We start from the raw sequence: 27,901 nt of genomic DNA, 5'->3' as shown, positions 1-27,901 counted from the left end.
TATCATCTCCCCAAAACACATATATCCATTGTGCAATCAGCAGTTTCATATGTAAAATTAATGCTTAAATGGTGCCAGGAGTATTAAAGTATGTAATTGTTATTATTTAAATGCCCTAAATTTGTTTGGAACAGTGACATTTTTCTTGTATATATTTCCATTTTGTTTTCATAATCTACATTTTTAAGACATCCAGCAGTTAGGATATATATGATCATACACATATTAACTGCTTTTTAATTTATTCCTTTGTAAGCCAGTACTGTTAAATTCGTTGCACTAAGGAACTGATCCTGTTCATTAAAAGCAATAGATGCAGTGTTGCTCTGTGTGTATGGTGCTTTTTGTAGGATTCATCCTTGAGCATACAGCAAGCTGATATATAAAAAAAAAATCCTTTAGGCTTTGCTTGGGAAAATATCCACTGCTGTCAATGCCTGGATGGGATCAGTCTCTTAACAGGATAAATAATTTGAAACTTGTCTAGCTAATATTTCATTCGGAAGAGAAATAATCTTACTCATCAAAGCTTTAGAAATAGCATCAAGAAAGCCAAGTTCCTCAGGTCTTTCAATCATAGCTGTGTTAAAGCATAGCCTGGTATGTGCCAACAACCACTCACCCATCTCTTTTCTTTCTCATCTTTATTTACTTATTTTTGTACCCCAACTCTTACTGGCAGCTAAAGTCACTAATCTACCAATTACTGTTTTTGCTAATTTACAGTGATAACTGTGGCTCTGTTTTCACTAGGAGATGAAAGCCGGGAAATTAAAAAACAAATTACAGGGATGAGAAGATTACTGAATGACAGCACTGGAAGAATCTATCAACGCGTTGGCAAAGAAGGAGAAAAACTGAAGGAGGAGCCCCAAGATTTAGACTTAACCTGGGCCCAGCGCCTGAATCCCCCTGCAGAGTCCCAGGGCAGCCTTCATCCCTCACAGAGCAGTGCATGGAATGAATTATCACCCCAACCCAGCCATTTTTCAGGGCAATATGGAACTCGATCCAAAACGTTCCAAAATCAAACGCGAACCGTGACATCCAATGGTATGATCTGCATTAGATACTGAGAATAGTACTTTTTTTTTTTTTTTCTTCCCTCCTTGTAAATTTCTGCCTTTGTTGTGATGATTTATTGTACTGCTGCATTGAAATCAGTTATAGTTCAGAATCTACAAAATGAGCACATAGTTACCACTTCGAAAAGGTGTGAAAATGGGCACAGAGTAATTCAGCTACCATCTGCTTTAGCTTTTAAAATGGATTCCTGGTGATAGGACTGAATTACTCAATGCTGTTACAGGCTTAATTTCTATAGAGTACTTATTAAAACAGCTTATGCCATTGTTATTAAATTCTTAGCTAATTAAATGTCAACCTCTACCACTCCTCTTTGCAATGAGTAATGTAGTGCTGTTGTGACACTGCTTGCAGAGCAGGATTCTGATGTTCACAAAGGCCATGGCATCAGCCTTATAACTGGCCACTGAAATTCAGGTACAAAAATACCATCATAACCTTAGGATTTTATTCCAGTCAGACCACTGGAGGAAAGATGATGGAATCTACCTATGAACAGCATGTGCCAGAGCGTGGTCCATCTTCTGCTGGCAGGGAATTCTGCCCTAAAGTAGATGGCAGTGTGCCCTTAAAATACTTCTTCCTTGTTGTTTTAAGTTCCAGAGAATTCGAAGTTTTACTGCCAGATTGCTGCTGGTCATCTTTAATAATATAAACTCAATTCAGAAAGTTTTTCTTCTGATATTTGACCCTAAATTTCAAGAGGGGGTTATATCAAAGGTGTACCTCAGTTCCAAATTCTGTAAAATAAAAAATTATGAGATTGCAACTGAAAACATCATAAATCTCCAGCTGATTCTGAAGATATTCATACTTCCCAATGGGAGCATCCACTGTGTGTCCTCTAGAGACATACAGGTTCTCATTGTTTATAACAGATAAACAAACAAAAAAAGTTATTATTCTCAGCACTGTCCTTTAGGAAGTACTGTCACTGCACTGAAGAAACATACAGCCCCAGGTTTCACCAGATTGACCATTTCTCTGTAGAGACAATGATTTGCACAGAGGTGTCAGGTGACCTGACAAAGATCTTGTAGTAAGTCATGATAGTTTTATTTTATTTTATAATACAAAAAATTATTGTGCTTTTTTTAAAGATGCAGATTCATAGGAGAGGGGAGAAGACTTGATTGGATTTAGGATCAAGGTCTAAAAGTATGCTCTCAAAATCCCATCATAACAACCCTCTGAATGTGGGAAGGACTTGAAGTTCATCACACATCTCCCTCTTTGCCCAGAGAGTCCCTGGGCACTGTCAGGGACAGTTCTCAGCATGCACAGAAGTGCCCAAGCCTGCACAGCTTAGGTGCCTGGTTCCCAGATCCAGAAAGTAGGTGGAGCAGCATCTCTGTTCCCTCAGGGGCCTGATTCAGCATCTGAGCTAAAACATCGTGACAGGATTTGGCCCCATATGCAAGAAAATGTCAGTGCTTTAATTTTTTGTATGAGGAAGGGCTTAGCTGATTTATGATCTCTTACAGGTTAGAACTGTCTGTGAGACAGTAGAAGGGTTGGGTTGAGTGATCCTCCTGGGCTGGACAGGGTGAATGCCCAGGCTCCCAGTTCATGGGGAAGTGCACCAGGAGGCACCTTCCACCCCTCCCTCTGCAGCTGTCCTGCTGCAGAAAGGAATGCAGTCTTTTAGGTTATTACATAAAGATGGGTGTGAGCCCTCTCCACTGGCCACCTGTGAAAAAACAATCTGCATATTTGGTTCGAGGTGTCTATCTCTAGTCAGTTTTGCTGCTTTGCTTCTGGAGCTTGGTCTGCAGGAACAGGAATTTTTTGATGCGATTCTGGGCTGTGAGCAAGCTCTGAAACTGCTCCTCCCCCAGCACATACCTCTTTTGGGAGGCCATTGTAACAACATGTCTGATTTCCCTCCATCCCCTATATTGGGAGCCTGAGCATCTAACTCAATATTTTAGATGTTATTCAGGGGACGGACAAAGACCTTAAAGGCTGAGTGTAGAAGTGCTGAACAAGAACAAAGATGATACTCCTTGGTGCTTACTATGGTGTTTAAACTCATTAGAGCAAAAGTGTTCAGGGAGGACATAAGCTGGTAGGACATGACCTGGGGTTGCCAGTACTGGATCATCACTGAGGAGAGGTCCAAACATCTATAGCAGATGCTGTTTCTGTCCATTGTGGATAGGTACCTTGTAAGAAGCCATGGTATGTGTTACAGGCTGCCTGAATTACTGGAATTCTAATGTAATAGGCATGGTAATTCCATCTAACTAGTATGGTTACCTACTCACATGGTAGAGGTGCTTCAAGGAGGGTCTGGAATGGATCTTTAATAGGTGATGGTAGAAAGCAGCTGTGAAAAAGCCTTTGGCAAAAACAGATGAGAGAAAAGGAAAATCCAGCAGTGATGCAGCAGCTGAATTGCTTTTTGGTTATGTCAAGATTGTTTTCATTGGATTGAACTTGTGTGCTTTTTGAATGTAAACTTGTGGTATCAATGTTACACCAGGTGAATTCACTCATTGCAGACCCAGCTCCAAGAACCATTGTTCTGGGCTACTTGCTGCTCACATGGAGGAAGCAACTAATATATTTATGTCATCTCTTCTCAATCATACAAACCATCATCAAATTTGCCTGCTGGCAAGCTTCCAAAGAGAGGGAGATAGCTCTTTAAATACTCCTTCATAAAAATAAAAAGTCTGCTCTCCTTTTAAAATTAAAAATTGATTTATAACAAGTTGAAAAGGGTTGCTTTTGTCCTCTAAAAATGATAAAGATAGTGCTTGAAACAATGACTGAGAACAGTCTACAAGATGTTTCTTACAACACAGTAACTGATCAGAAGAGGGAGGATAGAAAGAAAATAAAAAAACATCATGAATATGTATGTAGTCAGTAGAATCCTGCCTTGATTTGAAATACTGGTGGTCTCTTTTCCCATTTCCAGTACCTATGGTAGATTCATATGGGTAATTTTTATCAGTGCTAATGGGGATTATAATGTAAATCCCCCACACCTCAGTGGAGAAATAAACCCTTTGTTTTTTCATCAGGAGCCTGTGTCCTTCCACTAGGAACACGTTATATTGCAACAGGGGAGATGTACAGGTTAATGATACAATTTGTTCAAGTTTTCACATGCAATTCACCACAATGTAGTCTTTGCTAAGAAGGAAACAAAAGCCACCAGCCCTGTCTCCTGCTGTAGTCCTTCAGGTACTACTTCCAGAGGCCCACTAGAATCATAGAATAGTTTGGGTTGAGCTTTGAAGGTCATCTAATCCAGCCCCTCTGCAATGAGCAGGGAGAATATTGGATTCTGACCAAGAGAGAAGATGGGCCTTATCCTTATTAGACCAAAACAACTGAGAAAGCACTTAAGGAAGAATGTTCTTGCTATGTACTTGTCTTTTATTAGTACAACTTCCCTCATTTTCTGGGACTCTGTTTCTGGGGTCCCTGCTTGTCTTACTGAAAGGTATGGAACTATGCTGATGCTATTGAATTATAAGTATTGAACCTCATGTACCTGAAAGTCTACCAGATATGTGAAGGGTATTGGTGGAGCCAAGTTGAGGATCTGAGTCATCTGCTGCAAAGCTAAAGATAACATTATTTTTTTTTCTCCATGTACCTGTAACAATGGGCTAAACATTTTCTGGACCATTGAAAAGATAAAATCCCATCCATGCCCCAAGGAATTTTGAGTCTGAATAGACAGCATACAAAAGAAGGATGAGATCAAACTAGGCAGAGTCCTGCTGAGTCAGTAACCTCTTTTTGTTTTAAGTTGAAACTCTTAGTCTGTTTTCTGGATCACTTTTTACTTTTAAAGATTTGTAGTTACAGCTGAAACCTTGGAGAGAAGAAGCCTGTGGAACTGTTGCATTTGTATTTGCCAGATTTGCAGAGATTCTTAAGCTATTCTATTTATTTTAATGCAGTATTAATAGTTTTTGTCCATGGATGATATTTTAAAATGCCAAAATTTGCAATTTGCAAATTGCAGTAGTGTGGACAACATAAATAGCTGAGGGAAGGAGGAGAATGACATCCAGAAGTTGTCAGCAGTCTTTAGTGACATGTCAGGTTAGCTTCACAAGTAGCTGACTTTTGGGAGAATGCCCACCAGTTTGCTGATGCCTGATAGATGTTGCTTGAGAACTCAAGGACTGAATGGAAAGAGGTAGAAAACCAAGTGGCTGGGAAGGGAGATCTGAGGAGAGAAGAAGCAGGAAAGGGTGCAGTGGTGGGCAAATTTTCAGCCATTTCAAATGAGGATTGAAGTCAGGGGACCTGTGTGGGTCTGACATCAGGGAGCTCTGATTAAAGAACACAAACTACACCTGAAAAGCTATTAATAGCCTGGTTTGGCTTCAGAGGGAAGCAAAAATTGTAATGAAAAATGGGAGGATTTATGAGCTAAGATTAGATGAGTTGCTTATGTTCACTTTAGCTAGGTAATGATTAAAGGGCACCTGGTAACTGTCAGGCTATGGAATAAGAAGGGAAATCACGTTCAAGTCCACCACGTGTGACACCAAGTGAGATGATTTTTGTAAGATCCATTTGTACCTATCTTCATAAAATGATCATCCCTCCCTTTGCATGCTTTGGTGAGCAGTAAAACAGACATCAATTTAAAATGACTGTAAGCACACCTTGCAATGAAGGAGGTGCATCTCATCTGGCCTCAGTTACAAGCAGATATTGCTAGGTGTTTTGTTGAATTTTGAAAGTTTTTATTTGCAGTGTTAAATCTAGCTATTTAAAATTGAAGTGCAGAATACCACCATTGAGCTACAGCTTGAAATCTTTCAGCTGTTACAGCCAGTCCTAATTCAGGATCTACAATGCAAAACTTCCCAAAAGCAAAGCAGTAATAAAAGCACTGCAAAGGGCTAGAACTAAATATAAATTCAGCTAAACACTTGTAGGAATTACTAGAAAACAAGAATCTGTTGAATTGCTATACTCATCTAAAAAAGGGAATCTTGTAGGTCAGTGCTGGAAGATGTGCTGTAGAAAACAACCCCAGCCTAGCAAAGAGGGGAGCAGATCTGAAAGCTTTTCTTGCTGGTGATTCATTTCCATTCTGTTTTTTATTTTACTTTTCCAAAAATGTGCTGTAGAAAACAATCCCAGTCTAGCAAAGAGAGGAGCAGATCTGAAAGCTTTTCTTGACGGTGATTTGTTTCCATTCTGGCTTTTATTTTACTTTTCCAAAAAGGGGATTTTATTTTCCTTCTCAATTCCTCACATGGTAAAGAATTGTGTGTAATATTCAAGTAGTTTAAAAATTCTGAGGCCCTCATTTGATGTACAGTATAAACCTTTATTACACAGACTGTCTTCATTCTTTGTAAGATTGTTCCTGGAGATGGGCTTTTTGTGTGTGTGTGATAAAGTGAGGATGTTTATAATGAGGTTTGGTGCTATTGTTATTCAAGATGAAGTAGCCTGACAACAGAGAGCCCTGCTGTGAAGAGTGCATTGTATTCACACTCCGAGCAGTCTTCTTCAGCCCATGTAACATTGCATCCCCTACTGTATATAATTGCACATTCTAGTAATTGGATAAAAACTACTGGTCCCTGTCTCTTAAAAGGGACCACGTTGAAAATTATTTGCTCTCTTGCTTTGGATCTGATTTCACAATTGGCTGTATTGGTAATAAATACCTACTGGTAATTGCTGATAGGGTGTTTTTGTGTGGGTTACATTGTCTCTTCCTTGTTCCCTTCCTCTCTCTTTCAGGAGAAATACCAATTGTGAATTCATCAATTGGACCAAACTGTTGTACATGTAATTGCCAGTCAACCCTGCAGGCTATTCTTCAAGAGCTCAAAACCATGCGAAAACTGATGCAGATTCAAGCAGGTACAGTGACTGGTTCCATACATGCATACCCAGTACAATCACCTTTTTAGAAGGAATAATCTAGTAATACAGAAATCTATTTGGAGACTCAGGAAAACTTGGACTGTTTCCTGCCCTCTTGACACAAAGTTAAATTTTCACAGGCTTCTTGGAAGTGTTATTTTTACCTATCAGATTTTTACCTCTAGCATGGGATATTATCTTGTAAGAATCTTTTCAGGCTAAATTAAAACAACAACAACAGCAACAAAAGCCAACAATCTAATGTGGTTAGGAGTGGAAGCTGAGTGGGCAGGTTAATGTGCTGTAACCACCCCCAGTTTGTTTTTCTAGTGCGTTCATTCAGGGGTGCAAAATGCTGTTACTTGCTTACCAGTTCACTAATCTTAGGGGTAAAAAAAAAAAATTATTGGAAAGCCACTTAAAGTTACTGCAAGAGACTTTACTGAAAGATCTTTCAAGTTACAGCTTCAAGATAGTAGCCTCAACTTAGCCAGCTCCTGCATGTTGTGGCCTCCACCCTTCATGCTGGTTCACTAGTTGTTTCTGCTGGCTGAACCAGTAATAATCTGTTTACTGGGGAAAACTACTGAGTCTAGTTTTCTACTAGGTTAGGAACTGAAACAGAAGAGTGCAGAGCCAGGAGAGCACTAAAGATAACAAGACCATGGCATGTGGGAGTTAGATAGGTCATTGTAGGCTGCTATGAAGCTGCAGCCTCTGGGCTCCCTAAAAATTAGGGTGAACACTAATGAGGAGTTGGAGATGTTGGAGATTTTGTCATTTGAGCTCCCATTGTGGTGGGGAGTGGAGCCATGGAGGTTTTTCTCTTAAAAGAGTCACTGAGTAACCTCTGTAAGAAAAGGGAGTGTTGAGTAATTAAGTGAAATCTGGGTGGAGTGAAGGGCTGGCTCAGGTCCCTGTCTCGGTGGCGTATAACGCCTGAGTGAGCGACGGGGAGGATCAGGCAGGTTTTGTAATATCAGTTGCTACACATCAAAATGCTTTTCTAAAAGTCATCGATTCACAAAGAAGCCCACAAAGGCCCAGATTTGCAATCTTTGCTGGGGCAGGGAATTCCTTAGGCAGTTGCACCAATTTCATGGAAATTACATGCGTGATTAAAAATTGCTTGTGGGTGAGAGGTACAGAAGTGGGGTTTATACCAGAACAGCTGGCTCCTCAATACCAGGATCATTTCTTATTTATTATGTATCTGTACTATAAGTACCTTGTTAATTAGCACATCTCTTGATTCACTGGGAATAGTTTGTATTTTCTGGTATACAAAAAGTGATGGTTTTGCAGAGAAAAATAATCACTTGGCATTTCCATTGCTAAAAGGAAAAAAATCGAACATGTGAGTGCAACAGTGAAAGTGTAATAACATTTTAATATTCAAACACCATTCTGTTTAAATGATAAAACACAAATTACAGTCTTGTAAATCCTCCCCAGAAAAGAATTATCCCAGAAATCTTCTAAAAAACAGGATTCTGTTTGTTTTCTTTCTCAGTCGTTGTAGATGAGGACTATTTGGAGTTCACTTGGAGCTCAAATGAGATTGATTTGCACATATGGCACTTCTGGCTCTTTTGTTTGTTTGTTTTGACCTTGATCTTACTGATTCATCCAGACATATAATTGTATATGCATAGTGTTCTGCTGGAGGACTCTCTCACTTTAATACAAGTTCAAGATTTGTACTTTAATTTATACAAATTATTGTGGATACTGGAAAATGCAAAACAGTAGTAAGCATCTGGTATCTTATATTTCAGAGGTAACACAGTAACTGCAAGTTCCTGTGTATGAGCAGAAAAATCTCATGCAACTTTACATTACTTTTTTCCCAGAAATTAAACTACTGAATAGTGTTTTCACTCATTCTTGTCATAATGGTACTTGAAATGTTCTGGCTGAGCTAATTAACTTGGTAACTACATTCATAAAAATAACTGTAATTGCATTAGCACTTGTATTATCTTATTTTGTCAGAAGAAGATGCTCAAAGACAATGAGATTCTTAGTCATTCAAGTGGGTATGCAAATGAATCATTGCTTGAAGTCCTTCATGTCACCAGCTATCCAGTGGTCACTAGGAAAGAGAGCCTTGTATTCCTAATTTTCCGAGAACACTATTCATCAGTACGTCTTGAAAAACCTCATAGTGGGGCACAGTGTCATTATTGCCATTGTACAGATTGGAAAATTATGCAAAGGTGATAAAATGCAACTGTTTCACATGCACAAACAGCCCTGAAAACCGTAAAGCTTATCTAGAAGATGAGTTCAGTATGTTGGCAGTTTAAGGATGCTTCTGCCTGGCTATACGTGTGCTTTTGTCTATAAATTTAATTCATTACTTTCTTCCCTTCAGTTGGGACTCAGAACAGGCAGCAGCCTCCTGTTCCCCTGATTTGTGCACAGAAGTCAACAATATCCAGAAAGAGAAATAAAAAGAAAAAACTGCCCCTCAAATCTGTTGAACTAATTACCATGAATAAGAAGCCCAGCGCTGCAGAGAACGAGAAGAAGCTGTCATCAAACTCAGAAAGATCAAGTCTGCAAGCAGTTGAACCCCCCCTAAAACCAGAAGCCCCTGTTTCAGGATTTGGAATTATCCTTGAATCAGCTTCATCAGATGTAAGTTCATATTTTCATATGTCAGATGACAGAATTTTAAAGCAGTAACTCATTCAGGAGAATCAGTCCTCAAGTCAGGTTGGGATGTGTCTGCTCTGGTTGGAATAAAAAAGCAAATCTTGGGTAGGTTTGAATGGAGACAGTAGGGTTAGACTTGAGGAGTGATCATTACAAAGGTATGGGATGGTTTTTTTCAGGTGAGTGCTAATTTTTTGGGTTTGGTTTGTTGGGTTTTTTCCAACTTCCATGAGCATGTAGTTCTTCCTTGAGTTCCAGACAGCCTGTTGTTAGAGCTTCAAGTAGAAAGTTCTTCAGCTTACCTGTTGCAAAGACCCACCATGAGATCAGGAGCCCTGAAAAGTGCTGCATTGTATAAACCATTCACAACTATGAAATTTGCTGATGAGCAGTCCACACATCTGCCATTATCATGCAGGGATCTGTTTATGTTCTGCATTTATGCCTGGTTGGTCCAAAGGGGTTCAGGGGACTCCTCACCTCTATGAAGTTCATACCTTTGTTGAGTCTGGTCATTGGGTCTTTATTCCTGTGGATTCTTGATGCTGATGTCAGTGTGACTTAGGGGGCCAAAATTTGCCACTGTCAGAATGTGGCACATGTCACATTCTCCTTGTCACATGTAAAATTGCAGTGGGCATGTTTTCCTGATTCACACAACACATATGCTGATAGAAATTTCACGTGTCTGGTGCTGATTGGCTTTGTTGAATGACCAGATAGGTGTCATGTGAACCAGTTCACTGATGAATAAACTGATCATTAATTTCTCTTAATATATTTTTAATTTTGAGCAGGCAGTTTCCAATTTCCTAAGTAGTATGAGCTAGAAAAACATAATTAAATTCTGTATCAATGAAAACAATGCAGCAGATAATGTTCTACTTTTCTGGAAGTAGGAACTAATAATAAAAAAGAGCAGTCATGATAATTCAGTTATATAGATGCAAGCCACACCACTAATTAGATTGCAGTCTTATGCCGTGGAGTTGGTGTAGTGATACAGAATAACTACTTTGATGCTTTTTCAGAGGTTTTCCTTTTGTGGTATTATAAGAATAATAAAAAATAGTGATAATAATAAAGTTTGAGGGAATGGTTTGGGGAGGGACTGGTGATTTATCTCCAATACGAAGCTTGTGCTTGGAATTTTTCTTTGCTTGTGGCATTTTTTTCAGCTTGAAATACGGTTTTGAGAACAGTTTTGTACTTGCAAGGGAATTTATTTGGCTTTATGAATGTGTTCGATCGCTGGACACAATTCTAGGTTGGTGCCAGTTTACCTGAGGTAAAAAAAAAAAAAAAGAGAACTTGTGGTTCATAAATCAGGTCTTCATCTGCCCTGCTGTGCTTTGGCCTCTGTTTACCACAGTGGCTGCTTGACTGAATTTACAGAGGCAGAACCCCGAGACAAACAAATTGATTTAGTTTTTGTCTTTGGAAAGAAAACAGTTCTGAAAATAGATATATTTAACAGCAAGATAAAATGTGACCTCAAACATTTTGAGAAAGCCAAAGAAAGCCACATCTTTCAGAGTGAATGGCAGTACTGTCCTCTTCTATTTATTCAGAAGCATCTTCAGTGGGCGCAGGACCAGTGTGTCTGAGTGCCTGAAAAAAACTGAAAGACACCATAAATAAATGTTCCCTTGAGAATATTGCATGGGTTGTGTGCAGTGTGTGCTCTGTCATACACTGCGACTGTTGTCACCATTATTTTGCCAACATTTGCTGAACTTTAGGAAAAATCTGAGTTTAATATGTGTAAAACAGGGGCTACTGAAGCCAATGCAATTAGTTCAGATTTGCTGAGGTGAAATACTGCTACTTACAGAGATGGAAGAAGTCTTTGTGAGACCAACTCGTAATCTGGCCCATGAATCAACAACCTACTTTTTAAATATAATGATATATTACTCTTAATTCAACTTTCTCATGATTTGTTGGTTTTTTTTTTTTTTTACTGTTATAATATTCCATTTATATTCTAATCATTTCTAATCTATCTAGTAGAGCCTAGTAAAACGTCTAGGATTAAATCTAATTTACTGCGTGTGAATTTTAGCACAGCAAAAGTCTTTGGCAGTCTGGTGTTATTTATTTTATTGTACCCAAATAGTTTACCCACCAGTTCCTTATGCCATAATCATTATCTGCTAAAAAGTGTTTTTCCTTTTAAGAAACTGCATTCAAAGTGATCATAAAGTTCACTTGGTTACTGATAGTCTTTGATTGAAGATCAGTTTGCTACTAAAGGAAAGCAAGAATAAATCAGGATTTTACCTTCAAATTATTTTGCTAATACACAAATTGACTCATATATTAAGAATAAAACAGTCAAAACTGAAATAATATTGACTCCTCCATGCTGGTGTACGCCAAGCTTCAAATATATTTTATAGCTGTATTAGTGGAGATGATTTGTCTGTGCAAGGCATCTTAAATCACTGAGGTCATCTTAGATTTCTTTCACAACCCACAAGCCCCAGGTCCCAGAATAGGACAGGGTACCTTCATCACCATGACAACTACATTCTGGGTTTTGATTAACATGAAGTAGAGTTTTTTCCAAGTTGCAAACTTGGTCCATGCTCATTTACACTTGAAAATCTCTTCTGTCACCAGAAAGTTTAGGAATAACAAACTGAAAACCCACCTACACCTACATAAGATTGTCAAATGTCAAATAGAGTAACTCTGACTGTTTTGCTGGCTCCAACATTTTGAAAGTTCTCAAGGTAAAAAAATCAACTTTTCATCCAGAACAAGCTGAGAAACTTAGGTGCTTTTTAGATACTATTTTTTATTACTATCTGTATATTTTAAGCTTCTTCTTCCTGGCTTCCTAAACCCTTTTAATGTTCAGTTTTCTCCCACAAAACTGCATATCCAGTTACAGTGTATGCTTTGAAAATACTATTCTTGCTGGGACTCTCCTGATACTCATTCTGAAAAATCCAGGGAGAAAGAGTTACACAGCCAAATACTTTGGAGATTGGCAGCCCTTTCTTCTGCCTAGACTCAAGATGTTTCCAGGTGATTTGATGGGAGGCAGCATTTGCTCTTGCTCTGTAAACATCTTTGAAAATATAGCATCACTGGTGCCTGTATTTTCATATAAGGGGGAAAAAATAGCAAATTATTAGGAGCAAAGCTGTAATGTTAGTTTATTTTTTTACATAATGACCACCACTTTTTTTCCCTCCTTGCAAAATTCCAGATAATATCTTAAGAAAAGTACTTTATCCATGTTGTATCTTTATTCTAGATTTACTGTTATTCCATACAGACATCTTGTGTAAGCACTGTGTGGTAGTCACAGAAGAAAATACTGCAAATATTGTTCATGTAATTTCTGATATGTACAGACAGGGGCAGCAAAAAGATTCTTAGTAAAGGGACTTCTTTGAAGACTGCTTTGGCCCACAGAGTACTTGAGACAAGACAATTGTGAAATACAGGGGGATTTTGTTTCCTCTTCTTCCTCTCCATCTCACTTTCCAGCAGCTGTGTAAATCCCTGGGATTTACCACTGAGGGGATTTTGTGCTGAAGTTAGCTGTCTGTCTAACATCATCCTGTTCTAACAACATATTTTGGAAATATGAAAAAGAGGGAGAAACGGATCATCAGCAAGCACTGGCTCCAAGGGCAACCTAAACTTGTCATTTACTTACACTCATGGGCTGTGTCTGCATTGGAGGCTCTCTTGGGAAACCACATGGAACAGGCCAGTTATCTGTTGCGGGAAGAGCCTTTCTTGCTCCTGAGGCTCGACGAGCTGCTGGCCTCTCCACTGCCTCACACAAGAGTGAGCTTCTCTCTGTGGGTGTGTGTCCCACCTTTATTGGCCCCCTGGTAATAGGGGGCCTGTCCTAACCAGGCACAGGTGGACTCATACCCACTCTTTGGCAACTCGAGGCACCTGGTTTATCTTGTTTCTCTACAGTTATCCTTCTTGGAAACATCTCATCATGCTCATTCACATCATTTAGCAGTGAAACAAGTCCATAAAATTTTTAGATAAATACCCAAAAAGCTGGATGTAGGAGTATAGCTCTGGGGTGATCCTCTGGTTTGTCATTATTATCCAATATTGAAAGGTATCTCTTTTTCTTAGCTGAATGCCTGGAAATAATGTCAGTAATTGTTAACTATTACAGAGGCTGGACATGAGGCTGATTATTTGATTTGCCTTTTAAGGTGCTTATTCACTGATGGGGTTTGATTTCAATGAAGTCAGCTGCTGTGGTACTGACTAGCTGGGAAAAGATCCATGGTTTGATTAAGTGATTGTAAAGTCTGATGGATGATAGAAGTAAAGTAATGTCTTTGAATGCTCTTTTAATTGAAACATTTGTATTCTTTTGGTAGCCAGAAGTGCAACTTGCTGAAGGCTTTGATGTCTTCATGCCGAAATCTCAGCTGGACTCTATCTTATCAAACTACACTCGCTCAGGAAGTCTGCTCTTCAGGAAGCTGGTCTGTGCTTTTTTTGATGACAAGACTTTGGCTAACTCTTTACCAAATGGCAAGAGGAAAAGAGGCCTCAATGACAACCGGAAAGGACTAGACCAAAATATTGTGGGTGCAATAAAAGGTATGGGCTTGCTTTTTTTTCCTGTATGTAACCAGATCATATACTCAGCAAATGTGTGTATAAGGGGATTAGAATTTCTGACGTGTGTTAGACCTATTAAAATATGAACTCTTATTTTTATTCCCCTTCATTCACATGTTAAAAATAGCCTCTACAGGGACAGCTTGTGTTAATTTTAAGCCAGTGATCCTGGTTTCTGAAGTCGGGCTCTAAGGTTAGAATCTCAGTGTTCATATAGAATAATTACATTTTTTTCCAGATATCAGAGATGCTCAGAAATCTTTAAAACATAATGACAGCATCACTGATTGTCTGCCATCAAAATTCTAAAGTTTGCACTGTCTCTGCCTGTGTCTGTTCTGCAAATAGTTTAGTGGTGGCTGGACTGGGGAGAGATGGGGAAGGTAATACTGGGACTGAGATGAGTTGGTACTGGGACTGAGATGAGTTGGATGCTTACAGGAACTGTGGTGGTTCTGCCCTTGTTGGGAGCAAATTTCTTAGTGTGAGCATCCTGTGCTGGGTGTTCTTTCATAGCAATCACTTCTTTCTAGCTTCCAGAAAAACACATGTACCCTTAGACTGTGATCCAGGCCTATAAAATGTTAGTATTAAGTCAGAGATTCTGAACTAGAATCTGTTCTTTGCAATCTGGAATATATTAGGAAATATATTAGGGAAAACACCCAAGTTACCAGACAGGCTGTATTGTAAAGTAGAGCTTATTTTAGAGGCTGTGACTTGTCCTGAGGTACAGATTGCTAACCTAGGAGACATAAGGCAATGGGAAGAGCTTCTATAAATCCATTGGCAGCAAAAGGAGGCAAGGGAACCTTTTGCAGCCACCTGTGTTTGCACTCTTGGCCCCATCTCCTCATGCAAGAGAAGCATTGATGTACTGGCTTGAGTCCAATGGAAGGACTTATGGTAGTGAAGCAGGTAAATGGTGATGTATGTGTGTGAAGTGACATATGAGGAGAGGCTGAAAGAATAGGAGAGAATAAGATTCAGGAGAAACCTTGCTGCTGTCCAAAACTACCTTATTGTGTCCAAAACTACCTACCTAATACGGAGAAGATGGAGTCAGACTCCTCTCACATGCACATGGAAAATATCAACATAGAGCCATAGAATCATGATTTAAATAAGAACTTTTTCAGCATAAGAGAGGTTGAACAGTGGGACAGGAGCTCAGAGGGGCTGAGGGATTGTCACCCCTGGGAATACTCAAACCTTGACCAGTCATAGTCTGGAGCATCACAATCTGGTTGGTCACACTTGGAGTGGTAGGTGAGACCTGGAGACCTCCAAAAGACCCATTCAACATGTGAAATTCTGCAATAATGTGTATGTGGTGACTATGTCATAGTCCTAATACATCTTACAGGGTTTCTGGCAGACTTTCTTGCAGTTACACTTATTAGGTTTCCAACACAACAAGTTTTTTATACCTTCTTTTCTTGAACCTCAGTAATCTCCAAAAACCTGAACCTGAAATAACTCCATCTGTATCTTGTTCTTCCTTGAAAGCTTTAATAAATAAGTTACAGGGAAGAAAAAAGGAGTTCAAAATTACATTTTTGGGGGGAAAATAAGCAAGAAACCCCACAGAACTTTAATTTGAGCAGCACTGTGATAATGGAAATGTTTTTCAGTAGATACAGCAGCACTATTAAAATAGCAGTTGTCACCCACTGCAGAGAGCAATGTTTCTCAGTAGCTTAAGCTCATATTACCAAAGCAAATTCTGAAGCTTGGTTTAACCTCTTCCCTTGAGCCCAGGGGAAGAAAGGAGGGAGTTGTAGTTCTGACAGATAAATTTCATCTGTGATGGTACTGCTAGGTACTGCTGTAATAACAGCAGTCTTTACTGGCATTTACAGTACTGCCAAATTCCCATTGCCTGATCCCTGGTGAGGGAGCCTGTCCCTAGAAGCTGTGATGGAATAGGGCTGCTGTCCTATGGATCTTTCTCAGCCTGGCTCCAATAGCCCCCTTCTTCCATCCAAAGATCTGGTCTATCAGGCACTGTGGTTTCATTTATCCCAAGAAATAACCAAGCCAGTATGAAATCTCCATGAGAACAACATCATGTTGTTTGCATTATTATCACTAGGACATTCCTCTGCCACGTGCCCAGATATCCACTGGTGGCACTTTTAGTCCTTTTCCATGAGAGATACAAAAGTGGAGAAAGGACAACATTCATGGCAAAAATGAGCAGAGAACTTAAAGAAGGGACTGTTTGCTTGAAAATTGCTCTTCCTGTCTGAAAACATTTTTACTGCTGTCCTTGAAAGTCATTTAACATTTCTGCAACTGGAGGGAGAAAATCTCTCTTTTGGTGTTGAGTATTCAGTGACACTTGTTGAATTAGTTGCAGTGGTTCTCCTGGGCAATGTTTCCCTGTGAGTCAGGTCAATCTTTCAGTCAGAACTAGGGGAAAGACTATTAAAAAAAAAAAGAAATAAAATAGCTGAAGTGTTTTCTTTTCCTTTATCTCATTGACTAGAAATCCAGCCAGTAAAGTCCTTCCCTGCAGAATGAGCTGTGTTCAGATCTAAGTGTGATGTGTCCCTCAAGGTTCCATATCAGAACCTGTACTGTTTAATATCTTCATCAGTGACATAGGCAGTGGGATTACCTGCGTCCACAGCAAGTTTGCAGATGACACCAAGATGAGAGGCTCAGTTGATTGCTGGAGGGAAGAGATGCCATCCAAACGGACCAGAACAGGCTTGAGGAGTGGGCCTGTGTGATCCTCATGAAATTCAACAAGGACAAGTGCAAGGTCCTGCACATGGGTCAGGGCAACCCCTAGTAGGCTGGAGGATGAAGGGATTGAGAGCAGTCGTAAGGAGAAGGGCTTGAGGGGTACTGGTGGATGAAATTAGCAGTGTGTACTTGCAGCCTAGAAAGCCAGCCATGTCCTGGGCTGCATCAAAAGCAGCATTCCCAGCAGGTGAGGGAGGTGATCCTTCCCCTCTGCTCTGCTCTGGTGAGATTTCTCCTGCAGTATCATGTCCAGTTTTGAGGTCCTCAGCACAGGAAAGACATGGACCTGTTGGAGCAAGTCCAGAGGAGGGCCACAGAAATGGTCAGGGGGCTGTAAAGACAGGCTGGGAGAGTTTGGTTTGTTCAGAAGAGGCTTCAGGGACCCCCCCCACTGCTGTGTCAGGGCTGCTCTGGCTTCCCTGGAAATCCCTCAGGGTCAGTCTGATGTCACTGCTGATCAGAGCAGGGAGGTATTGCTTATGCTTCTCATGCAATGGTTTTGTGCAGCTGTTAACATGGAAAGAGTTGGGAGAGTGTGATTACTTCCCATTCCTTTATACCTAACAGCTAGCACTGTTTCAAAAGTGTGTGTATAAAAATACTGGAATTGTATTTTTTTTCTCCATGCTTCCCCATCTTATTCATATGACATTTATTCTCAAAGATTACAAATTCCTTGAACTGGGACCAGTTTTCTCTCTTTGTTTGCCAGTCATAATTGGACACTGGGCTCTGAGACCTCAGAGCAAGACTACAATACCAATACTAACAGTAATAATATTTTTTCTCTTTCTACTCTCATTTATTTTTTGCTCACCTCCCAGTTGCATGATGAAAGTCAATTGCATCAGTTTCAGTCCTTTTATAATTTTGTATTTTTGGTATAATATCATTAGGTTTGCTGTAAATATGGAATTAAAGATAACAACCCTCTATGTACCATTTTTACAGAATATGAAAATACACCTATAGGATACTTATTTTCTCTTTCTCTCAATAGTGGCCTTTTTTTTTTTTTTAGTAGTAGCTTTAGAAAAATTCTCTTTCCACCTGATTTGGCAGTATAGCAACTGTAGAGATTTCCACAAACTATCATCTTTCATCAGTTTGCCTGCAGCACTAGAAACCTGACCAAAACCCACCAAACCACCAGATCTTCAGCTCTTTACTTGTACCTCATAGAAGGCATCATATTTAAGTGCCTTCCACATCTGGAGATTCAGTTCAACCTATACTATTATTTTGCTGTGATGTTTTTGTGTGAAATTCATGAGTGGAAGACAAGTGTTCACCCTTCCTCTGGGATAAGCTGTTATAAGTAGGAACTGTGGTATTATTGTAATACTTATACACACAAATGACTTCTAAATGCTAAATTTCTGAAACACTGAATTGGATCCTGTTCTTGCAGTCCTAGATTTGGCCATTTAAATGCTTTTTGATAAGTGGATAATTTGAAATACTTTATTTATAATCCTTTCCAGTGTCCTTTCCTGCATTCTGGTGACACCGTTCAAAAAGATGGTATCTTTTTATTTCAGTCTTTACAGAAAAATACTGCACTGCTAACCATGTGGATAAACTTCCTGGTCCTAGGGACTGGGTTCAGATTCTTCAGGATCAAATCAAACTGGCAAGAAGACGATTAAAAAGAGGCTCAGGTATGTATAAAAAAATGTAAGGAACAACATGTAAGTGTAAGATTAAAGTCTTAGAGCCTTTGTATCCACAGATGTGTTTTTCTTGTTGACTGTAGAGTCACACATGTTCACTCTCTGAAAATGAGACCTCCAAGATTTTAGCAGGTTCCTGTGCAAAGTACAGTGTTTCCTTAGGTTCAGTATGGTAGGAAGTCTTCCCAGCTAAACTGACTTTCTCAAACCTTGTCTCTAACATTTTCATTAGCACACAAACTCTTCTTTCCCAGTGCTGATGAAGTCAGAGTCCTAAACAAGCTGATCCAGCCAGGGTTGCAGTAGAAGTTTTTTGAATTCTGTGTTATTTGGTCTGACAAGGCATTCACTCTACTATTAAGATATAACCCAAATGACCTTTCCCTCTAAACTATGTGTTGTCTGGAAAGATAGATGAGTTTTCTCACATTCCTTGTGAGCATCACTGAAACAAAAAAAAAACCCAGACCAAAACCCACCCACCCTGGTTGTGCCAGCAAGGTCCTGCAGTGTATGAGAGGGAGCTGGCAAGCAGCAAGTATCAGGTAATGTAGGGTTTTGCAGCAAAGCTCCTCAATTTAGGCTGGGATAACCTGCACACTTGAGGTTGGGACAAGCCTGTAGGCTCAAAGTTAAACTTTCATCCTGGCAGCATGCAGCTGGTGAGCTCTCAGCTCCAGTGATCAGCAGCAATGTACAGTCTCTAAATCCTCAGTAGAATTAATGGGAAAGCAATCTCACCAATGAAGACACATGTAATTACTTTATAAACTTTAACTAGTTTCCTTCCCATCTTCATGCCTCCTATCCTACAGGGGCTTTCTTCCTACAAGGCTTCACTTGCTCTTGGTCATCCTAGTGTTTTCCTAAGGCTCTCTCATAGTCATATTTCCAGCCCTTTGGTCCCTTAGAGCATCTGACATCGTTGCCTGAGGCCCATCACTTGGGCCAACATCCTTAAACATGATCCTTCACTGTTACCATACCTAGGTGCCTGCCTTTTCTCCCCTTCTTTTACTAAGTGAAGTGCCTGTGTGCATTGACAGGTTCACAGGATGGGAAACCCCATGGCCCTGGAAGGGATGCTGGTGGTCCCCATGGCTAAGGGGAGGTGAGCAAGTCTGCAGGAAATGCCCTTTCCAGTTCCTTGACTCAGAGAGACAGAATTTGCTGTCCAAAGCTGTGTCTCTGAAACTCACACCTAGACTGGAATCTGCAGTCATTCTGCAGTCATATCATTAATGCCAAGAGGGAAAAGTGTAAGACTGAGGAAATTGAGAAACACCCAGAGACAGAAATAATAGAGGGGGAGAAAAAAACCTGCAGATTATTCAGTAGTATAGGCTTTCCTGAAATGTGAAGCAAGACAGAACCAGGTTTAACAAGGGTTTCTTGTGTGTGTTGGAGGAGGGAGGATACAAGATAATCTTGTTAAAGACAGTGTCACATTGCTACTGGTGTAAAACTGGTGTACAACAAGACTGCTCTCTGCCCCTTCCAAGGCTTCCTGCCCTCCCCAGGACAGGATGGTGGAAGTGGGGTAGAGGCTTCAGTAAGGTGAAGAGTGCAGTGTGGGATGTAGGGAGCAGAGGGTCCTTGGGCTGTCTGTAGAATATCCATGAGTAAAGAGGATTGACCTAATTTTGTTTTGATTTTTATTTTCTTTCATCCTTTTTTATTTGCTTTTCTTTGTACCTCTGCAGGTTATTAATTAAAATGACAATGACATTCAGCTTTTGCCTTTCAAATGGGGCCACCTCCATCTCTGGCCCTTTCTCAGGGTGGGAGAATCTAAGCAGAGGATATTGTCTCTGAACTAGGAATACTGTGAAGAAAAATAAGTGTAGCTGAATATAGTGTGACTGAATAAGATAGGTTCCAATATCTGTCTCTGCCTGCAGAACAACTCATTATCAGGTATGTGGATGAGCAGTGAGCAGCAATGGACCTAGCAGCCCCTCAGGTTTATTTGTTGGAACTGGATTGCTAGAAAGTCTCTTTTTTTGTGTTGCTTAGTTTACTGACCATTCCCTGAAGTACACTGGTTTCTAACCCAACCTGACCTGGCACTGAAGCAAATGAGAAGTTTCCACACCCATGGTGGCAGTAGAGGAGAGAGCTGCAGAGAGGAAAGAGATGTTTGCAGTGACATCTTCATCCTGTTAAAACTACATTTTTCAGTACACATGTTACAACCATGAACTTCTGATAGGAGGGACAGAGCTGATGAGGTGACAGATCTATCTAGTCCCGTATTTTGTTTCCAACAGTGGCTCTTAGCAGATGTGTGGGGATGTCTGCACGACTGAGGGAAAGATGTTGAGACCTTTTCTAGCAGTCTCACATCCCTCAGCAGCTTTGTCCTGATGTAACACTGGTTACATGGGAACTATGGACATTTTAACTCTTCTACAAATCTGAAAATTGGGAACTGCAGCCAACAAGGTGTGGGACTCATCATCTTCCAACTGAGCTCTTGGGAACCTGGGGAGCAGTGAGTGTCCTCATGTCCATAGTGCCAGGTTATTCTCTTTTAGTTTTCTCTCCACTTGCTCACAGAAACATGCCAGACAAGTTTGTGGTTACAGACTGCTGTCCCCAGAGAAGAAATCTGAGCCAGTGTTAAGGTGAATTCACCCAGGACTTTCTGAGCCAATGTGTCTCCCTGCTGCCTGGTTGCCCTGATATGTCTGCACTGGTTTGTATGTGCAGGCTTTATATATGGAAGAAGCTTAATATGATCCATTTATTTTACACAAGCCACAAGGTAACTTTTTAGTCACCACCGAGCTGACTAAATTTTAATAGCAGAAGTATTTAAGACAGGAGGGGCAGGCTTTCCATCCTACTTACCTTCCCCTGAGTCATTTAGTACATCCTCTGATTAGTTTTTCATTTCAAACCAGGCAGTAAGACACTGCATTCATGAGCAGAGCTCTCTGCTTTATCCTGTGAAACAGTATTTCAGTCTGATAATGTAAATCCTGCTCTAGCTTTCAGTGATATTAATAATTTCAGACAATTCTAGCAAACGAGTGGGGTGGATCTGCTTTTTGTATGTCTTTCTATAGGACATACTCTCCTGAGCTTCCAAATTAAATGAAATTGTGGTCACTGGATCATAGAGGCTGCCCAGATTCAACCTTATTTATCATGTCTGGCTCATCTCCTAGAATTAGGCACAGAAAAGCTCCCTACTTGGAAAGCTAATCAAAAAAACACTTAAAAATTCTGCTTTCTAGAAAATAGTTCCCCTGTGTAGATTTTGAAAGGTTGTTATCCTAAGCCAAATAAAAATTCATTTGACTTCTGAATCAGTGACAATATTTTTCATAGCTGGAAATATCTTTCTAATTTATTTACTTTGCTTTGGCTTTTTCTTAGTTCTTTTAAATTATTGCATGAGATCTAAGACTTGGGTAGGTTTTTTTTATTTGTTAGATCAGAGAATAAAGCTGTCACTGCCATTAAATTTTTATTGGCCTTGTTCAGTCTTTTCAAAATTTCACAAGTTGGCTGTCACAAAGGGGAGAAAAGCTGCGAGGTTAATGTTACAAACAGATGTTATAATTAAAATTAAAGAGTATGATAATATTCTACTGGTTCCATTGCATGCCAAGAGCACAGTGTACTGGGACACAGCTTCAGAGTGCCAGGTTTGTCTTCTCCCAGCAGAGACGCTGAACCTTTTTGGCTGCTGGGATGGAATGCAAAGTGGCCCTAGAGGGGAAGAAGTCAAAGGAAAAGGCACGTGCACAGGTTTCCTCTCTTTAACCAGCATGAATTGCAACACAAATTGTCATGTCATTTACAGCAGTGGCTTTCTCTCAGCACTGTCTCCTCACCCTGCAAAAGAGAATGTGGGTAGGTGGCTGGTGGCTTTGCCAGTGGCAGCACAGAGGGAGGCAGTCAACCATTAGCACAGAGATCTTAAAAATGGGTGAAATCAGAAAGAACTGACTCGCTGTTCATGTCACCTCAGTGCCAGACACAGCATCCAAGCCTTTTGATTTCTAGACTCTTCATCCGTTAATAAGCAGCAGGTCAAGAGCCACACATCTCTCACAGTAAGTTCTTCCTCCCTTTTTATGTTTTAAAGAGCCTGCAAGCCATTATTCTGCAAGGGCTGTCCAGTGCCCAGACAGGAAAGCTGATACTGTATGAGTAATATTCCCGAAGCACAGAGGGTAAGAGCTGCTCCTGTAAAGTGATTACCTCGTGTGTAACCTGGAAGCTTTTGATTCCCCTACTCCATAAAGGAAAATACAGCATTCTTTGGTAATATGCTGAAATTTTCCAGACCAGGTTAATTTAAATAAATTACATGCCATGATGCTTCATCCTCAAATTGTTGTTTGAAATGAGTGTTACCCTGTTGCAGTGTAGAAGGGTGGAATCACAGAATCACAGAAAGTTCAGGGTTGGAAGGGACCTTGAAAGATCCTCAAGTCCAACCCCACTGCCAGAGCAGGATCACCCAGAGGAGGTCACGTAGGAACACGTCCAGGCAGGATTTGAATATTTCCAGAGAAGGAGACTCCACAGCCTTCCTGGGCAGCCTGTGCCAGTGCTCTGAAATGAAGGAAGAAAAAAAATGCTTACCTTTTTCCTGGAAATAAGCCTTTTCTCCCACATCCATCCTCAAGCTGCCTCTTCCATTATTTTATATGAGAGGGTTTTTTGCTTTCTGTTTCTCTTCATCCTTCTGTTTTCCCTTGTTTCTGCTTCTGGTACAATATCTATGTGTTGCAAGAGATCAGATTGATTTTTTACTTAGCAAGGCACAGAGGGCCAAGAAAAATGTAGTATGTGTGTCCAGTATATGGTATGGTGCTTTCACAGCCAATATCTTAGATAAATAATATTAAATAATATTAAAATTAGTAACTGCTGCATTCATCTTCCCAGTCCTAAGCACACGCATACTTAAGGAGCAAAATAGCAGGTGTATGCTTAACAAACACATAAACCAGAAACTAAACAATACTGGGGGAGTGAAGACCTCTAAGGAAACAACTACCAGGATTGTTTTGCAAGATCTGCTGAGCTCTATCTAGGCAAAGGACATAAAAGAGGTTCTGAATTCCCACAGTAGGATGTATTCCTGCTTGCCTTGTCTTGCAGGCTGGCTAAAGACAAATAAAGTTTGGCTGGCAGGCTCTGGGTGTGGTTGTCAAAGGCAAACCCTCATTCCTCCTTGGAACCTTCTGTTCTGCATGTCAGAGGTGGTGGTTTACATCCATGTTAGGAGGTCGAGGTGGTTGTTGTGCCTTTGTGTCATCCTTCACCTGGAGATGCAGTTACACATCCAATTTCATAAAACCAATTCAGGCAGCTATTGAAAAGAGCCAGTAGGCTCTGTGGGCATCTGGCATGCTCCCACTCACTTTCTGGTGCTGGCATAAGAATTCATGTGGTAATATCAGTTTTTAACTAGATTTGATCTTGGTGACCATCTAAATGTTTATGCTGCCATGAGGAACAGGACTGGAAAAACTGGTGGAGAGCTTGACCTCATCTATCAGTGTTGTGCCAGATTAAAATGGCCAGGTAGTTCTGTTATAAACAAGGCTGATTCTGCAAATTTGGAGACTCAAGCCATTCCCTTGTGAAAGCTTCCATTTGGTTATTTCTGTATTAATTCCTTCCTCTGAGGTCAGCTTTAGCCAGGTGTAAGAAGAGCAGTTAGAAAGGTAACTGCATCTCTGGAGCTACTTCAGCAGTTGCTGAGATTGCCAGAAAACCATCACTTGAGCAGACAGCCTGACACCCACTTTGGTACAACAGAGGGAAGACTTTCCATCCCACTGCCAACACTCACATCTGACTTCCCTCATTTTCATACCCTGGGTCTCTTCAACCCAAGGGGCTGGTAACTGCTTCAGCAGTCATGATGCAGAATCACTTGGTGCAGTTCTTCATAACAAAGCTATAAGTTGGCCTCAGACTGTCACTCCTGATGTTTTAAGCCATGTATGTCTGTGCTGTTGGCTGTTTAACCATGCTGTCTTTTCCCTTGAGCATCCAGTTCTTCCATCACTGGGAGTTCAGTCCATAGAATCAGAATCACACAATCCTTCTGGTTGGAAAAGACCTGTAAGATCATCAGGTCTGACCATAACCTAATTGTACTGGCCATTAACCTAACTCTACCAAGTCCAGTGCTTAAACCATGTTCCCAAGCACCATATCTGCATGTCTTTTAAACACCCTCAGGGATGAAGATTCAGCCACCTCCCTGGGCATCCTGTTCCAGTGTTTCACCTTTGTGAAAAAGTGAAAAAGTTTCTTCCAACATATAATCTAAACCTCCCCTGGTGCTACTTCAGGCCATTTCCTCCTGTCCTGTTGCTTGTTATCAGGGAGAAGAAACCAATCCCCACCTCACCTCCTTTCAAGTAGTTGTAGAGACTGATAAGGTCTCCCCTCAGCCTCCTTGGCCCTGGACAAAACAACCCCAGTTCCTTCAGCTGCTCCTCATTATACTTTTGCTCTAGACCTTTACCAAGATTCAAACCAGCCTAGATAACCTCTTCCAATTTAATGAGCCACCCATTCCTTCCAAAATTCAAGACTTTCACAGTAAGCTGTACCAAGCATGTAATTTATTTCTGCTCAGCATGCCAGCTTTTCACAGGAAGCAGAAAAATTTATTGCTTCAAGGCACAGAGTCACCCGCAGGTCCGTGCTGTGTACTTGTCAGGGCTCTCTATTTAAATCTTCTGTGGGAGGGAAGCTTCTTAGTAATAGGTTTTTTAGTTTGTTTCTGTTTTCTTTGGTTCCATTAATTTTGCAGAACTGAGTAGAGAGCACGTAGCTAAAAAATAATCTGACATCCACACACGTGGGAGAAAGAGCAATGTCTTGGTCCAAGGATGGATAACCAGGGGGTGATGGATCTACACAATGTAAATCAGAAGCTGGATTAGTTCTTCTTACAGTGTCATCACAAAGGAAACAACTCAATATCCTCATGTGTAGAGCCATGATAAAGATGACCAGGACAGTTAGCTTGGTCTCAAGTGGGATCTGAGCTAAATTCCTTGGTGCATCTGGGTCAGATTTGGTCCCTATGGATATTGTGCCATGGATGCATGTGAGTAGCTGTGTATCCACCACACTGACTGTGTACAATGTAATGGGCTGGTCCTTTATGACCACACCTGAGAGCAGTTTGCTGACGTGCTCTCAAAGATCTCATTGTGTTTTAAAGGTCTTAAATATCATGCTGAAGTGTCGAAAGACAAAAAAGGATTTTGGGTAGAGCTTGTGTAGGTTGGGCACCAATTTCCTCTTACACACCTATAACCTGATGGGAGTTCACATCCATACTTGCTGGTACTACAGTCTGAACAAGTTGCTGTGCATCTGCTGAGCCAAATTAACTCTCTTTATGCATACCCTTGGCCTGTGGCAAATACAAGATGAACAAATTAAGCTTTTAGCCTTCCTTCACCTTGGGCTAAATTAAGTCAAATGATCTTGCATAAGCTGTGGGCTGAAAGCACGTGTGTATACATACACTGTAATCACCTTTGTACCTGGGTGGTTATGTGCCTTTTTAATCATGCCAAGTGCCCACCTGCATCTCTGAAGACATCTTACCCTAGTAATTCCATCCCCGGCAAAATGAGCTTGCTTGTTGTCATGAGAGGTTTGGGTGCAGAAGTGGAGGTATTCACCCTTTCCCCATAGGTATCAGATGATGACAGCTGTTGGAGGGTGGAGCACCAAGCCTGAGAAGCATTTCCTCCACGGACCACTGGGGACTTTTCTTACATTGATTTTATCACATGCTTGCAACTCCTTTTGTAATGCAGATATCCCAAAACCTTAAAAAGAGCAAGTGTTAACTCCATTCCATTGCTGGCACGACTGCTTCTTAATACCCAGCTCCTCTCTTCCAAGTCTGCATTTTTATTATATGACCTTTTCCTCCAAGCAATGAGTTTTTAACTCAGCAATAACAAATTGCAGCTGAGGAAAGCTGATAGAAAATGCAAAATCACTCTACAGTATGTAGCTTTTTAATCGCATTCCCCCATTCAGTAAAAGTAATGAGATTTCTTGTTTATATTTGTAATCAGCAGAGGCAACTGACTGTGATGAGAAGCCGGACATTTCTCTACTACAAACAGGTAAAATGCATTAAAATTTTTATCAGCTTCCAATGTGTGTGTTTATTTATTTATGGCACAGAGAGCAGTTTTTCAATAATCCCGGTGTGCCATATACAGTCAGGCAATTGCACACAGGACCCAGCTATCTTAAGTTTTGAATGGCCTGTATTAAAGAACAAATGCATCAGAATCTTACAATTTCATTCTCTATTTCATATTCATAAAACCTCAAGGTTCACAGTAGCAGCTAAGCTAATAAGGCCACTGAGTTACTCTTCTTATGGCAGACAGAGACTTGCACTCAGCGCTGGTATTTCTGGGAGGCTTTTGAATTCTTAACAGAGTTATTGGTGGAGACAGATGAAATAATTTGTATTGTAGCATCTGTTCAGTTGTTCAAGGTATTAGCAATAATATCTTGGGTTCACAGAAAGATCACAAGATATTTATATGCTAGTTAAGTGTTGATTTGCTTTTTCTTGAAGTGCAGCCACCCTGCCTGAAAAGCCTCACAGCTGCTAAACAGCAGCATCACTATGCAGTGGGGTGAGCTAGGAAATAAGGGTTTTGCAGACTGTTGCACGTGATGTTGAAATCAAGACAGGGTGAGACTGAAATTTGAAGTACCCTCCTTTTAAGAGTCAGTCCATCAATAGGTGCCCTGATGATAGAAACTGAGCTCCCATCCTCTGAAAATCCAGTGGGGCTGGAGTCTGGGGAGGTGATCCTTTCCCTGCATTACAGGGTAATTTCCTTGTCATTTCACCAAGATGCTGTCATTATCCTCAGAGCCAAAAAAAAAAAAAAAAATCAGGGAAGGTCTTGAGCAGACAAATAAGGTCACAGATTATGGTGCATTTTGATGCTGTTCCTCAGGTGTAACAACAAAGGGTGGCTGGAGATGAGTGACATTAGTATTGCAGTGCAGTGCTCACGCTGGGTGGTATGGCATGGTACCTGGAGGCTGTGGGGTGGACAGGAGCATATTGGTACCCTCACAGCATCTGCCTCCTGTGCAGTCTGATTTCTTTTGCATAAGGGCTGGAGAAGGAGCTTTCACACACCACTGCTGTGTGCAGGAGCAGCAGCTGCCAGCCATGGAGCACTGCTGGGTGAAATCCCACT

At 40.6% G+C, this 27,901-nt stretch overlaps 1 protein-coding gene across 3 annotated transcripts in view; it reads left to right on the top strand.

Annotated features, from left to right (window-relative positions):
* The window catches only part of BEND7 (BEN domain containing 7), a 46,971-nt gene that overhangs the window by 13,430 nt on the left and 5,640 nt on the right, over nucleotides 1–27,901 (top strand). For 2 of the 3 annotated variants that reach the window (XM_030462441.1, XM_030462454.1), the window contains 6 exons: nucleotides 754–1,053; nucleotides 6,823–6,945; nucleotides 9,326–9,591; nucleotides 13,983–14,208; nucleotides 18,525–18,644; nucleotides 26,744–26,794. In XM_030462441.1, coding sequence (XP_030318301.1) covers nucleotides 754–1,053; nucleotides 6,823–6,945; nucleotides 9,326–9,591; nucleotides 13,983–14,208; nucleotides 18,525–18,644; nucleotides 26,744–26,794 — 1,086 coding nt within the window. The remainder of the gene's footprint in view (nucleotides 1–753; nucleotides 1,054–6,822; nucleotides 6,946–9,325; nucleotides 9,592–13,982; nucleotides 14,209–18,524; nucleotides 18,645–26,743; nucleotides 26,795–27,901) is intronic. The other variant, XM_030462445.1, reaches the window with a different exon arrangement.

Source organism: Calypte anna, chromosome 1, assembly GCF_003957555.1.
Source record: "Calypte anna isolate BGI_N300 chromosome 1, bCalAnn1_v1.p, whole genome shotgun sequence".
In the NCBI taxonomy this organism is placed as follows: Eukaryota; Metazoa; Chordata; class Aves; order Apodiformes; family Trochilidae; genus Calypte; species Calypte anna.
This window is presented reverse-complemented; position numbering and strand designations above follow the sequence as displayed.